At 55.5% G+C, this 15,069-nt stretch overlaps 1 protein-coding gene across 1 annotated transcript; it reads right to left on the reverse strand.

Moving 5' to 3' along the window:
* Window positions 421–6,961, reverse strand: TIAF1 (TGFB1-induced anti-apoptotic factor 1). Its single transcript, NM_001168420.1, is given in 2 exon segments — window positions 421–1,792; window positions 6,713–6,961. A coding segment is annotated over 1 exon segment (348 nt). The 5' UTR covers window positions 1,137–1,792; window positions 6,713–6,961; the 3' UTR covers window positions 421–788.

Here is a 15,069-nt window from a genome sequence, read left to right on the forward strand (position 1 = left end):
TTTGGAATGACTGAAGTTAAACTTAAAAAAAATTCTAATACAAAAGGCTTGTGTCTCTAAACAAAACAAAATAACCTAGAGAAGATAGGATCTCTGTAACTGGTGATATTTAACAATCAGAGGGATCTTAACATTCCCCAGTAGAGGCCAGGGTGGGATGAGGTCTGGATGGCTCTAATGATGTGAATTACAAGCCACAGGTGGGGCTTGAGTCTTCCTGGACCAGTTCTCAAAGCCCCTTCCTTCCTCTGCTCCAGATGGCCTGCCAGAACTCTCCGTGTGGCATTGGTATGAAGTGGGAGCAGGCCAGAGGACCCGGATGATTTCCCCCAGGTCCCTGTGAGAATCTTCACTCTGTTCCCCTGTGACTACCCTGGATTTTATCTGATCCTGAAGGAACAGGCAGGAAAACTGGCAGAGCGAGGAGGAAAAGGACATTTATTTCTATACATCAGGTAAACAGGGGAGAGAGCACAGCCCAATGAGTACAAACTAATTGCAGGAGGGGAGCAGGGACAGCAGAAGAGAGCGGCACCAGGCAGCACTGCCCTTGGGCCCCCAAGGCTGGTGGGGTTGGTGGGATGACCTTGAGGGTGGGGGCTGGGACTGTCAGTCCGCATGTTGTCGTGTCTAGGATAAGTGTGTGGGGCAGGACGACTGGAAGAAGAAAAATAACTCAGTCTCAGAACATAGGGTGAGGACTCGTGTGTCTAATACACATTGTTACTGACCAAAACTTCCATCCTCAGGCTTTCTGATCATAAGCCCTCAACCCAAGGCCTTCGCTCTCAAGTTGAGCTTGTGATCCAGGCAACTTGGACAGAGGCGGAGGGGAGGCAGTGCTTGGATAAGCCCCGAATTGGCGTGGGTGGGATGGGTTTACTCTTAAATAGGTCATTGCACTTAACACACTGATGAGGCAAAGGGGTGGGGGCTGGAAGTTCTGGCTGGTACATGTGCAGCCCTGTCTGTGGAGGTTTGCTCAACCCAAACCCAGAAGCACCTGAGAGCCCCTCCCCGCGCAGACTCTTAAGAACCTGGACCCAGCTCTGCTCACCGGTCTCTCCAGCTGCACAGAGAAAGGACTGTTCTCTGAAGAGTGAAGATGTGGTTGAGATTCCCCTAGTCACTCCCATGCGGGGAGGCAGGGCCGGCTGCCGCTGCAGCCCCCTCCCACTCTCAGGGGTGCAGCTTTGATGATGGAGAGGTTGGGTATTTAAATTAAAGTAAAAAGACAGCAGGCACTGAGAAGAAAAAGCCCTCACCCCAAGCCAGGGGGAAGGAATTGCTGTTCCCACCCTAAACGCCTCCCCGTGGACCCAGCAACCCGAGAATGTCCCAGTAGGCAATCTGTCCACCGTCCCTGAGCAGGGGGCTGAGATGCAGGTCAACATGCTGGCTCCACGCAGTGCCAAGCCACCTGCCACCCATGGTGGCCCAAGGCAGGAGCAGAAAGTTCTCTTTTCTGCTCTTCCCTCCACCTCTTCCATGTGGAGACGTCAGATACCCACAGCCTGGGAAGAGTCCTGACCGAAGAGGGTCAGGTGTTTCCCATGCAGATCCGCAGTCCGGTGGGGGAGACCCGTGCCCCGTGTGCCATGGCAGCAGTGGGCCCTGGGTAGGAGGGGCATAACATCACTCCCTGGGCTAGGCGTTGGTCTCTGTCTGCTTGGCCTCTGTGTCGCTGTCACTCAGATAGTTGTGGGTGTATCGGGGTCTGGAGGTGCTGTCGAGAGGGTCGTGCTCATCATCTGACCGGTCAGGGGCAAGGGACTTCCAGTAGCTGGTGGGGCTGTGGGGAGAGAGGAATGAGTCACAGTGGAAGGATGCTCTTTACCTTCAGCGCCAAGGCCTTTGGTCCTGGGGAGGCGCCCCCAAACCCCGTCATAGCATTCCCTCAAGGCCACAAATTGAGACGTAAAAACCTGCCCTGACTCCCCCAGAAGATACACAGAGTAGGAAGAGAAAAGAACACATTTTGACGCTGAAAACGGTGGGTCTCAGGCTGAGTATAAGAACTGCCTGCTGATCCTTGGGTCCTTTTCCTGAGAAATTCTTTTTTTTTTTTTTTTTTGCTTTTTTAGGGCCTCGACCCATGGCACATGGAGGTTCCCAGGCGAGGGGTCGAATCGGAGTTGCAGCTGCCAGCCAACACCACAGCCACAGCAATGCCAGATCTGAGCCACGTCTGCGATCTACACCACAGCTCACAGCAACACCGGATCCTAAACCCACTGAGCGAGGCCAGGGATCGAACCTGCGTCCTCATGGATGCTAGTCATATTCTTTAGCTGCTAAGCCACGACAGGAACTCCTTCCTGAGAAACTTGGATGTGCTAGCTCCTGGGTGGAACCCAGGAATTCTGCATTTCCAACCCCCTCCCCAGAAGATTCTGAAACACGAAGTCCATGGACTGCACTGCCTTTGAGACTGGAGGTCTGGTGCTTATGCAACCTGTCTCAGTGAAGTTATTCTCCAAAAGATTCCTTCTAAAGAGGGGCTTTCTGCATTGACTACTCCCAGATCATCAGGTTTTCCTAAGGCCTGTGAGAATTTCTGTCCTTGACCGTGATATCATCTACTCACAAGGAAGGGAGACTCAGGATGTAGGAGCTGGGGAGAGCTCTGTTGCAGGGTGGCAAAGTCATCCCTTTCTTGTCACCGTAACCCAAACCCAAAGAGTTTTCATTAGGCCTCTAAGAGCCTTGAGCTCTCCCCCAACCAAGATGTGAAGAAGCACTATCCCCTGGATGCAGCAGACTCATGGTGTCCAGCACGGATTGGATCTCATTTCCACCTCCCGTCACCTTCTCTTTTCTTTCTTTCCCAAAGCCTCAGAGCAGCCTTCCTCTGCCCCTCCCACCTCCTCTGCCTCTGCAAGTCCAAGCGCACTGTCATTTCATCTCTGCTGGAGAAAACACAGCCTTGGGTGGCTCCACCCCGACCAGTGCCCTACACTCAGTGGGCTCCTGCTTAGTGCTCTAGGGACACAGCCCCGCTTCCAGATCCTAGAGAGCTTCCGCTGGGATAAACAGGAATCCTGTGATCCCACTGTCTATGATTCTGATTTAAGAATCAGAAGAGCCAGAGTTCCCGTTGTGGCGCAGCAGAAAGGAATTCGACTAGGAACCATGAGGTTTCGGGTTCAATCCCTGGCCTCACTCAGTGGGTTAAGGATCCAGCATTGCTGTGAGCTGTGGTGTAGGCCAGCTGCTACAGCTCTGATTCGACCCCTAGCCTGGGTGCCTCCATGTGCTGTGGGTGTGACCCTAAAAAAAAGACAGGGAAAAAAAAAAAAAAGAATCTGAGGAGGGCCCTTGTTTATAAGCCCTTTCAAAGTTCTTCTATCTCTAAAGGAAAAGAGGAGGAAACCACGCTCTGCAAGAAAGAACCACATTCTCAGCCTTTCCAACTGTGGTGGGGAAGGATTTGCTCACCGAGCATTTCCCGTATGTGAGACACAGTCCCAGGCACTCTGGACGTGCTGTCTTGCTCGTCACCACATAAAATTCATGAGGAAGCTGGTTCAAGGGGATGAAGCATCTTGCCTAAGGTCACCCAGCCAGCATACAAATCTGAAGCTGGGACCTGAGACCGCAAAGCCTTTTGATGACTTCAACTTGCCATGAGACTAGTGGTGACCCGAGAAGAAAACGACAAGACCTGCATCTCCCGCACTGGCCCGGGTGAGAGCCCGGGGAGTGTAAAGATAGGTCTCCTCTCTCCCTGGGGAGAGGGAAGAGCCTGATAGAATACGTGTTCAATTATGCAAAATGGCTCAGGAATGGGGCAGCCTGGTTAATAGTTATCGTATTTCTCATGAATGAATTACCATTTTTAAAGGAATCAGAATAGCACAAAACACATTTACTAGAAACTAGACTGAACATAAATGAGTCTTACTTTGATGGGCCAAAGGCACTTAAGGATTCTGGGGTGTCTCAGGGACGAAATTATAAAGCTCAACGATGACTGTGCAACATAGAAAAAATTGGGGTTATTTTAGCTTTTGGCTTGTTTGAATTCTGAAATAGTGGGAGCCTTATTTTATTTTCATTTTTTCGACAGACTTCTGGGTACCCAGGGCTCAGGTCTGCAGTTGGGCAAAGGAAGGACCGGCTTTGTGGGAAGACAGTGGGCAGAGGGGGTGAGGGAGATGCCAGGACTGGGACCCAGATGCAAATGGTGTGCTCCTTTCCCCCTCACGCCTCTCCTCAGAGCGGGGCCGCAGCCCCCACTTCCACATTCCAGTGCCTGCCAGGCAGACCTGGATAAATGATGGCGGGGTTTCAATACTGTTCCATCCGAACGCTGGGCGCAGTGGCAGAGGCAGCTGGGAGGGATGAACACCGGGCCTCTCCCCCCTGCTCTGAGCAGCCATCAGATCTTCCTGCTCTCTCCTTGGGTGCTCTGTAGCCAGTATCCTTTGTGGCTTCTACTGCCACAGCTGTCAGAGAGCCAATGGTAGGCAGCTACCCCCTTTCCCAGGGCAAGAGACAGGGCTGCAACTTGGAACATTTTAACCAAATTGTTTAAAAAGCTTTCCTCCCCACAAGCCAGTGTCTCCTGCTCAATGCTGTCGCAAATGATTTGGTGCAGAAGCTAATTCCCGCTTGGCAAGCCCAGGGTGGCGGCCCCCTCTCCTTGCCTTTGCTATGGACGTGTTTGTGTTCTGAATTCTTGCCGGTCCCCGACACCAGGTGGGAGGCTAAGCCACCACTCCACCCGCCCCCACTCTTGGCAGTTTATTCACCCAAAGCGAGTCCAGCCAGGTCCACCCTCCCCTGCCCCTTCTCTGCCAGCTCCGTATGGGTTGGCCAGCTTCTGGCTTGGCGCCCACTCTCCCCGCAGTGAATCCAGTCCTCGTTAGAGGTGGCGGTGGGTAGGGTGTCAGGACTACTCCTGTTTCCTGGTGAACAAGAAAAACTGTGCTGGTGGCTGAGGGAAGAAATCAGTTTTACGTGTTTTTGTTCTTGCTAGGTCAAGGGTGATGATGGGCTGAGTTGCTGGGGTCTGCAATCCACCAGCTGCTGGTCAGTGGGGGAGGGCCTGGCGAGGCCCATGTCTCCCTCTTCAGGTATCAGCGCAGTGCTCAGAGGGCCTGCTCCTCTCTGCTTTCCAAAGCTTTCCCACAGCCCGTCAGCTGACTTCCTGCCCTGGGGGAAGAGGGAACTTAGCAGGGGTGCTGAGGAAAGGCTGATGACGCCATGATGCCAAGCCTGCCTTTTCTCACTGGGGCAGTGATAACAGCTCCCTAGTGAGTGTTTCTTGCTCTTCCCAGAGCATCCTGCAACCCATCTGCCCCATGGGGGAAGTGACAGAGCAATGCTAAGCCCAAGGGCTTGGGCTCGGAGAAGCTCAGGGCCGACAGAATCTGAATTGGCCGTGAGCCTGGTCTGGGCTCAAGTTCTCTCTGCTCCATACCATCCATCCCCACAATCCCATCCCAACACCATCTCCAAATCGCCGCAGGTGACATTCCCTTTCCACCTGCTCCAATTCTTAAAACAAAATTGCTCCCTTTTCGCGAACCCAGCCCCAGTCAGTTCAGCTGCTCTGCTGCACAAGAAGCCCACAAGCGTGCGACAAGTGTGTGTTAGTTCATGCACCGAGGAAACATCGCCCTTGCCCCCGGGGGTTGTGCTCTGGGGTCATACCTCCTGGGAAGCAGCAAGCTTGCCTTGGGAGGGTACCCTGCCGAAAACAGCTTCACATAACCAGGGTGATCCAAATGTCACCGCCCACCAGGGAAAGTGGCAACAATGGGATTCCAATGAGTCAGTCTTTGCCTTTCCTCCGAGGTGGGGGTGTGGGCATAAAGGCCTAACAGCTAGCTCTCTCCCCCTACTGGGAGAAGACTGGGGGAGGCAGGAGAGCCAGGAGGGGGCTGTCACTCAGCAGCTGCTAATTTCTATTCATTAAAACTTTACAAGATGAGCTAAGATGAGGCGACGCCCATGCGTGGGCTTCAGGTGGGAGCGGTGGGGAGAGAATCAGGCATCTCCAGGTCTGCTGCAGGGTGCGGTGCTGTGGGGCTGCAGCCCTGTAAGCCTTGCACGCTTCAGCTTGAGATCCATGTCAGAGAGGAAAGTGACATTGCAGGGCCAGGGGAGAGCCAAGCAAATGGCCCCTTAATAGCTGACAGCCACAGTGCACTAACACATCCGGGGGTCAGCTAGAGCCCCTTTCTGGGCCCAGCCTGTCAGGGACAGAGATAGAAGCTCCACGTGGGTGCTGCCAGGCACATACAAGAAACATTTTGCCCACGTGCTCAGCCTTGGAGCATACAGAGGAGTGGTTAAGGGCAGTTGAATAGACTCCATTCGGATCCTGGCAACATCGCTTACCAGCTATGCAGCCCTTGGTAAATGACTTAACCTTCCTTTCTTTTTCTATAAAATCAGACCTTTGTTATGGGTCTAGTGTGAAGATTAAGTGAATAAAATATGGCAAGTATTTGGGTGGGGGGTGTCCCTGGCCCAGAGTAAGGAGTGACATCACTAGCAAGTTCAGCTGATTGGGTTCAGGGCTCAGAATGCTTAACCAGCTTAGCTGGGCCCCTTTCTCGGTGTAGCCAGGAGGCTCTCCGAGGCCAGGTCTGCCCAAGAGGAACGCAGGAGGGCCTGGGTGGTGGCGGGTGAGATGGAAACGGGTTAGTTCACACTGAGTGGCACACGCCATGCTCTGCACTCCACGCCAGGTGCCACCTACTGCACTAGTCGCTCTCTGGCCGGTACAGGTACCGCATCATCAGGCTGTCCACCTCCTTCTTGCGCTTCTTCTCCTCCTTCCGAGATTGCCGGCGCCCCTGCCCAGCCTCCTCCTCTTCTGGAGCCGGGCCCTTCTTCACACTTGAGCGGCTGTGGCCTGAGACAGTAGAGCCACCGGATGTAGACGAGGAAGATTCAGACTCTGTTCTCTTTCTTCTGGATTTGGATTTCTTCTTGCTCTTTCGAGAGCGCCCCTTCTTCGCCGCCTGCGCTCCGAGGAATCTTCAGAGCTGGAGCTGGAGCTGGAGCTGGAGCTGGAGCTGGAGCTGGAGCTGCTCCTTCTCTTGCTCCGGCTCTTCCGGCTGCTGCGGGACCGAGAGACGTCCGCCGCAGAGGCTGAGCGGCGGATGCTGGTGGCTCGCTCCGGGGGACCCAGCTGGGCGCTCCGGGTGCTCTGGATGCTCTTCCGGTCCTCGTCCTCGGAGTCAGGCTCCAGGCTGCTCCGGTGGAACGGGACGGGCTTGTAGCTCAAGACCTCATTGATGGCCGCCTCCAGGTCTGGGTCCAGGTAGGAGCGCCGGCTGACGGGGCGGATGCTGGAGCTGGGAGGCTCGTCCGTGGCCGAGGGGGAGACTCGGGGTTGGGGTGGCACCGACAGACTGCGGGCCAGCGACGGGTGGCTATACTGTGAGTGGGCCTCACTCAGGGCCACACTGGCCCCATCGTCCCAATCATCCAGGCAGCTGCGGCCCAGGGACAGGCGGGAATCGGGGCTCTCCCGGCCGAGGGCCGAGGCCCGGCTCAAGGAAGGGCTGAGGGTCCTCGACAAGCTGTCGAGCCGGGAGGTGCTGCGGCGGGAGCTGGGCGAGCCCGACAGCGAGAAGCTCATGGACGAGCGGGCGCCGTCCTCACTGGAGCCGCGCCGGGTGGCCGAGGAGGCCCGGCTGACGGGCGCCGAGACGGCCGAGGCCCGGTCAAGGTCCGAGCCCCACCGCTTCTCCAGCCCCCGGCTGGCCCGGCCCCCGGCCCCGGAGAGGACAGAGCCACAGGCGTCGGGCTCCTCCGACTTCTCGGACCTCGGGCCCGGGCCCCCGCGGGCCCTCCGGGGGGGCCTCTCCGGGGAGGCTGGCTGCTCGCTCAGGGTGGTGAAGAGCGAATCCTCGTCCCCAGTGCCCCCGATGGAGTCCTTCAGGGCCAGCCGCTTCCGATAGCTCAGGGAGCTCAGCGCGGAGGCCGGCCGCTCGTCCGCCCCCTTGCCCTCCTTCCCCAGGGAGTGGAGGGCGCTTCTGCCGCGGGGAGGTGAGGAGACCACGAGTGCATCGGGGGCAACAGAGAGAGCATGAGGGGGAGAGACAGAGGGGAACAGCATTAGACCGAGAGAAGAGAGACACGGGGAGGGAGGAAGGAGGAGGAGGAATCGGCAGCAGGCCTGGCAAAGTGGCGGTGAGAGCGGGGAGGAAATGAAGCAAAATAATTTGCGTCAGTGAAAATAGCTTCATGGAGAATGTCATGTAAATTAGACTATTGTTCTATTTCATCACTTTTTCCCCTCTAAAACGTTTAGTTCAATTTATTTCATTGTCAACTACCTGGAGCCTCCTGCCATGCCGTGGTGAGCGGCAGTGGGCGGGGAAGGCGGCATTATCTGCAATAACAAAATGCTGTTTGGCCGAATAAATTAAACCAATTAGAGGGGGCCCCTGGGTGCTTGTGGTGAGGGGCTGGACTTGGGAAGGGACCTCGAGGGAGCTGGAGAAGGAGAGGGATGGGAATTAGAGTCCTAGCTTTCAGGGGTAGCTGCCTGTGGGATCAGAAGACTGTGGACTGGGCTGGAAAATCGGGGCGCAAGTACCCCCAGTGGGTGTGTGTTAGCAGAAAGCATGGTGGAGGGCAAGGCAAAGATTAGAGGAAGAAGAGAATGGGTAGAGAAAGACAGAAATGTGTCTGTAGCTGTGTCAAGAGAGTCAGGGGAACTGGGACCTTTTCTGCTGCTATTCCTACTAAGACCTCGGAGGTCCACAGCTGGCCTGAACTGACCCTGTCCAGGGTTGGAGATCACGAGTCCCCCTCTGTCCCATTTCAGCTTGATTCCAAGGGCCCAAACCATCAGGTAGTTTGATCAGCATTTGTTGAATGAATAAGTGGGGATGAAGTTAAACCTACACCAAACCCAAGCCCTGAGCCTAGAAAAAATAAGGGTGCTGCAGACCCTGACTAAGAAACCAGCTTCTGGAGTTTCCATTGTGGCTTAAGGATCTGGCATTGCCGTGACCTGTGGCTGCAGATGCAACTCGGATCCCATGCTGTTGTTGCTATGGTGCAGGCCAGCGGCTATAGCTCCGACTGGACCCCTAGCCTGGGAACCTTCATATCCCGTGAGTGCGGCCCTAAAAAACAAAAAGACCAAGAAGAAGAAGAAGAAACCAACCTCTTGTGCTCATCCCATGTGCCAGGGGTGGGTCTGTCCTCCCAGCACCCCCAGCCCCAACACACACACACACACACACACACACACACACACACACACACACACACACACACACACGGTACCAGAGCGACACAGGGGGCACAAGGCCCAGCCTCTTTGGGATCAGAGCGCTGCCATCCATTCTTGGGGCACAAGGCGCCCCTTCCTCCCAGCTTACCTGGAACTCTTCAAGCTGCCATCGTCAGAAGCCGCCTTGGAAGGCCCCTTGTTTTTTGATAACCATGACTTGACCCCGTCGACCCGGTCCTCCAGCTCCGAGTCCACGTCTGAGTCCCCCTCACTGTGGGACGAGGAGCAGAAAGGTAGGCAAGGCTGGGAAGAGGGGCTCACCCGCAGCCCAGGAGGGACCGCCGAAGTGGCGGCAGGTGTGTCTTGGGCGGGGGTGGGATGCAGGGGGCATGCGCATCAGTGAGTCAGAGAGAAGAAGAGTGGTTAAACAGAGCACACCGTTCACAAGGACCCTGTACCACGCAGCAGGCCACACTGTGTGACGGCCACCAAGAAGACTCTGAGGAGCACGGAGGCGCCTCCATCCCATTTTCTGTGACAGGCTGCCGTTTGGCCAACCAATTCGATGAGAATGACAGGGAGGCCATCCATCCATCAATTACAGCTAAATGGCACTTGGTTAAAAAGGAGTCCTGGGTCCTTCAGCTCCTCCCTGAGGCCTATTCTGCAGCTTCTTGTCTGCCCAGTCCCAAAAATGAGGCTATAGCTGTGGCTACTTTCCATGCCTTCATGGCAAGAGTCGGGCTGCTGGCCATGGGGCAGGGAAGGGCTTCATTATGACTTCAAGTGAGCTTGAACCTGGGAGTCTCCTGAGCTGATGGCAACACCAACCTGGGCACTAGAGGCCATATCCCAGAACCATCCTGTGAATCCCCTTGGCCCTTAAGAAAGAGAGAAAGGACAAGGAAGGGGCAGCAGCATTTCCTGAGGGGATTCATGCTGCACCTGGAGATCCAGTGCAGACAAGGGCACTGTCTCTCCCAGTCGCCTCTTCCCTCCCTCAGGCAGCTTCCAGCTCCTGTTCTCCAGGGTTTTTTCTGGTCAAGCTGGCTAGAGCCCTCTTGCCTTGCAGGAAAGCCCAGAGGAGTCAAATTCTGATGCTGGAATCATGGGGACCTACTCACAAAGCAGCAGGGACTTGGAGACAGCTTCTGAGTGAGAATGCTTCTAGAATTCTGCAAAATGTCTGCTTACCGCGTCCTGCTACGAATATATGCTAGGATTTCTCCCTGATATAAATTTCCTTTCATCTATGTGAACAGGAGCAGCTCCTTTCCTGAATTATGTTCTTGAATAAACAGCCACATGGGCGTGTGTGTGTTGTGTGTGTGCACACACAGAAGAAACCACTAGACTCTGTTCTGGGGACTGTGATACAGCATGACTCGTGGGGAGGGGAATAAAGAGGCGTATTTTATGGGCTTCCATCAAATACAGAATTATAACAAAGACGAGGCTGGCTGATGCCCCGGGTAAACAGGGGTTTAGCAGACAGCCCTGGAACCGCTAATGCAAGCCCTGTGCCCGTCCGAGCCTGGCAGATTTACTGTGGTGCACAGGCCCCATGGAACGCCAGCACCACCTGATTTATACACCCGTGCAAAAAACCTCCTTCTCTAGCTTCAGAGCCTGTAATTTATCACCGCCGTTCATAACCATATTGATTGCCTTTAGAAAGGAGGTGCTGTATGCATCGCAAAATCTATGTCTACATGTTAAAAGCGTTTCTGTATAAATCTCCCTTAATACTGTGCTGTTTACTGCTTTCATTAAGGTTATGGCAATAACAACTGTATCTCTAAGTAAATCGAAACATTATTTTTCTGCCCGCCTTAGCACGCTCGCTCAATAACTTGGAGCTGCGGCCCAGAGGGAATGGCAGACCTCCCCTCTGCCATCGGCAAGAACCTGGCTAGGACCGCAAGCCCCTGTGTGCCTGTGTGAGTGCATGCTGGTGAGCGGGTGCGTGTGCATGCAATAGTTTAGGATATGATCTGAGATGCGCATTTCATCAGCTCCTACAGCCCAAGGATGGCAGGGCTGAATACACAGGGGACAGACTGTTGTGGGCCCAGAATACGAATTTTCCTCCTTCCATTCAGAGCAGCCAGTGGGTTGAGAAGCTGGCCTGCCTGCCCTTGCCTTCCCTTTAGTTTCAAGACAATAGAGGATGTTTGGATTCTTTTCCTTAAATAATCAGGCCCGTAAACAAACTCCAGGGGCAGGCAGGCTCAGGGGGCAGTTGAAATTTTAAATGGTTGGAATTAAACCTCGCGTCAAATACAATTTATGTCCAGGCTCATGTGCTATTAGTTAACTGGGAGCCGAATCGCGGGGGAACAAACAAACGGAGACAGAACGGCGGGGGATATTAATTGTGTGTGACAACCGGGCTCCAGCGGCCCTCTATCACTGTTACACACTATTACATTTATCATTAGCTCTCACGGAGTCCTTTGCACTGCCGCCAGCCCATCCTGGCCGGTGGGGGGGAGGCTGCCAGGCAAGAGAGAGTGGGGGAGGCAACCGACGCCACGCTAGAATAACACCCTCTGAAGACCAGCCCTGTCCAACCTGACGGAGGATCAGCCCCACCCGCCTGAAGGCCAGCACATCTGCACCCAGAGCCTGGCTCCCACCCAGGAAGGACATGGAGACGGGGTGGATTTACTGGGCTTCCCGCCACCTGCCTGACAAGCACTGGCACAAGTGCCCGAGGCCTCCCTCTGCCCAAGGTGCCCCCAGGGAGTAAAGGGCACACATCTGGCCGTGTTGCCCTCGCCTGCCACTACAAAGCAGCCCATGACTGGCTGCCTGGATGCCCCTCCCCTCCTCCCGTGTCTGCCAAAAGAAGGTGGTGGACCTTTCACCACGAGACGTACCCGACTCTTTCAGGCAGCTCAGGCTCCAAAGGAGCCCAAGGATGTGCAGAAATCCAGCCCCAAAAGACTTCTCCCCAGAGAAAGAGGCTGGCAAGCAGCTACACTTGGGTTCTGAGGGAGGAGAGGGCTGAAGCCCAGGAAGGAGAACTGTGGACACCACCCAGGGCGGCTGAGCTCTCCTTTCTGATGGGGCCCCCATCCTGCCCACCAAGGAGGGGCATCCTCCTTGCCCGCCCACCGCCCTGCCTCCCTCAGGACTGAGTCAGCTGGGTTAGCATGACAGACTGGCTCGGAGGATCAGCGGAGGCTGTGTCCACATGCGGCATGCAGCGGGGTGGGAGCCTGGGGTTAGGGGTGGTTAGAAACCACGCCAGGAGAGGCAGAGAGCGCGTGCGCTCCAGTCCTCACGGTTTATTCTTTCTTTTCTGATACTTTGTCACCATGTCCTGCAAACTGGAAACAGAAAGAAATTGGTGGGCAATGGGGTCGGAAGTAGACAGAAGAGTCGACGGACAAAACAAGGTGGACGCCTCAGCCGAGGCCCTTCCTTCCTCAGCAAGACACCGGCTGGCCGAGACCAGGAGACAGGACAGTGCTGTCCTCGGAGGGAGGTCCGGGCCACCTCGGGCACCATCCTCCTGCCCCAGGAGAGCAGGCTGCCTGGGCGGCCAGGGGGCAGGAGGGCGGCAAGTCTGGAGTGTTCTACCCAGGGCAGCCTTGGGAGCTCCTCCCAGGGCCTGACCCCACCCCCACTGCTGGTCTGCCTGCCTCGTGACTTCCTCCTCAGCCTAAGACCACAAATCTCTCTCCTAAACCATTCCCTGGGTGGGTTTTATGAGAGAAAATCTCTGGCACGGTAACAAGGCACCACAGCTCTTAAATCTCTGCTCTCCCCAGAGCAGGGCAGGCGCCATGGGAAATGCAGCTAAACGGGGGAATAACTCATCCTGAACAGGCAGAGCTGGAGAGCCAGGTCGCCGGGAGGCCTGGGGCGGGGGATGGGGCGTGGGGGGGTGGGGGACGTGTCTCGCCCCGGCAGCACCTGTCCTGTCCTCGGCCGCTGCAGGGCAGGGTCCATGCTGAGGTCTGATGATCGGGAGAGGGGAGACCAAGGTCGAAGCTGGGGGTGGTCAAGAGGGCCTCCAACCTGGCCGTAGCTGCCATAGAAGCCGCTCACCTGTTGATAAGGTCCTCGTTCTCATCGCTCTCCATTTCGTCCTCAATGGCAGCCTGCAGGTCCCCGATGCGCTTGAACGCCAGTTTCAGATCAGCCTGCAGGCTCTGGTTTGCAGCTTCCAGACTCTCCAGATCCATCTCCTGGAAGGGAGAGGAGGCAGTCCAGTCCACAGGAGGGCCAGTCTCTCATCCAGCTGCTTCAGAAAAAGCCACTTCAAGCCTCTCCTGGCTGGGAAGCAGCTACGTGGATGCCACCAAGAGCCTACAGAGCCTTCTCTGCTCTGGGGTTGCTGGGCTGTTGGGGCCTGGCCTTGTCTGATGGGGTTCTGGTATCACCCTGGCCCCTGGCCTGACTGCAGGGCTCCTTGGACTGTCCTCTTGACATGTCCTCTTCCTTCGATTCTCTAAACCATGTTATTGTGCAGCCCTCCCCACTAGCCCAGTGGTGAGGTGTGTGCTTAGCAGCTTCTCAGAGGGCTGCTGGCCTGGGGCCTTGTGGCCAGTGGGGCGGGGGGCGGGGGGTATTACCAGTTCATGCTTCTTGCGGCTTGCCTCGGCCTCCTTCCTGGCAAGCTCGCCCATCTCCTCCTTGGTGTCTCGGAGCTGCCGCTGTAGCCTCTTGTTTTGCTCCTTCTCCCGGTTCTCAGCGGCCGTGCGCTGGTCTCGTTCCTCCGTCAGCTTCTCCATGTTCTCCTTGAGCCGGCTGGCCAGGCTCTGGACAGGTCGGTGGGAAGAGCTACCCATCAGCCAGAGAATGAGGTTGGCAGAACTCTGGAGTCAGCAGGCCTGGGTCCAGCTCCGGCTGCCCCACTCGCTGGCTAGGCAGGCAAGCAACTAAAGCCCTCGGAGCTTCCTTTGCCTTTCTTTAAAAGGAGAACAACACCTATTCCCCCCAGGAGTCTTTTAAGGACCCAATAAGGTAACGTGCGTGAAGGCACGCTGGAAGATGAAAGGGGCTATTATCATCATTCTCACCACCTAGGCTGGAGGAGGGCTCTGGCTAGAGTTTGGGCCTGTCCATGTTGATGCCATGTGTGGGGCCTCCACGAGGAACAGGATTTCCTCAGAGACCCTAAACCCAGAAGCTCCAAAAGTTAGATCCTGTGCTCAGAGGTAAATGACTTTACTGTGAATTCTCCATTAGGAGGAGACTAAACAGTCATCACATGCCAAACACAAAGCTACCCCCTCAGCCTGGTGAATCTCTCTTTCCCCAGAAACTTGAATACATGGTCCCCTTCCAGGTCATAGGATGCTGAACAAAAAAATGACCTAGTGATCTGGGCAGAGCGTGAGGGAAGAAGCCCACTTCCGGTCCTAATCCTGGACCTCCCCCGACTGGCCCTGGGGTCGCCACTCTAGGCCGCCAGCCTCTGTGTCTCTAAAATAACAGCACTAGGCCACGTCTCTAAGGACCATATGTGTTTAACATTCTGTGCATCTAAACCATATACTGCCATTCTGAGCAGAAGGGAAAATGAGAGAGAGCGAGCTGAGGAAAGGGACTGGAGCCCACCCGAAAGGAGGCAAATGCAGCGGGTCTGTCCTGCATCCACCAGACCAGTGGCATCCTCTGTCCCTTGATAGCTTTGGGGTCTTCGGCAAGCTACTGAACCCTTCCAATGTGTAAAATGTGGATCACAATATTACCAAGGCAGAACACGCTCTCTCACTAAGCCTCCTGGCACTCTCTTCAGCTCTCCTCGGGACTGTGACCCCGTCTTGGGAGGTTCTGCCATAGTCTCTTTCTAGGTCAAGAGTATTAATGCCCTCCCGATGCCCACTGCCAGCCCCAAGGTCACC

Source organism: Sus scrofa, chromosome 12 (genome assembly GCF_000003025.6).
Source record: "Sus scrofa isolate TJ Tabasco breed Duroc chromosome 12, Sscrofa11.1, whole genome shotgun sequence".
Lineage (NCBI taxonomy): Eukaryota > Metazoa > Chordata > Mammalia > Artiodactyla > Suidae > Sus > Sus scrofa.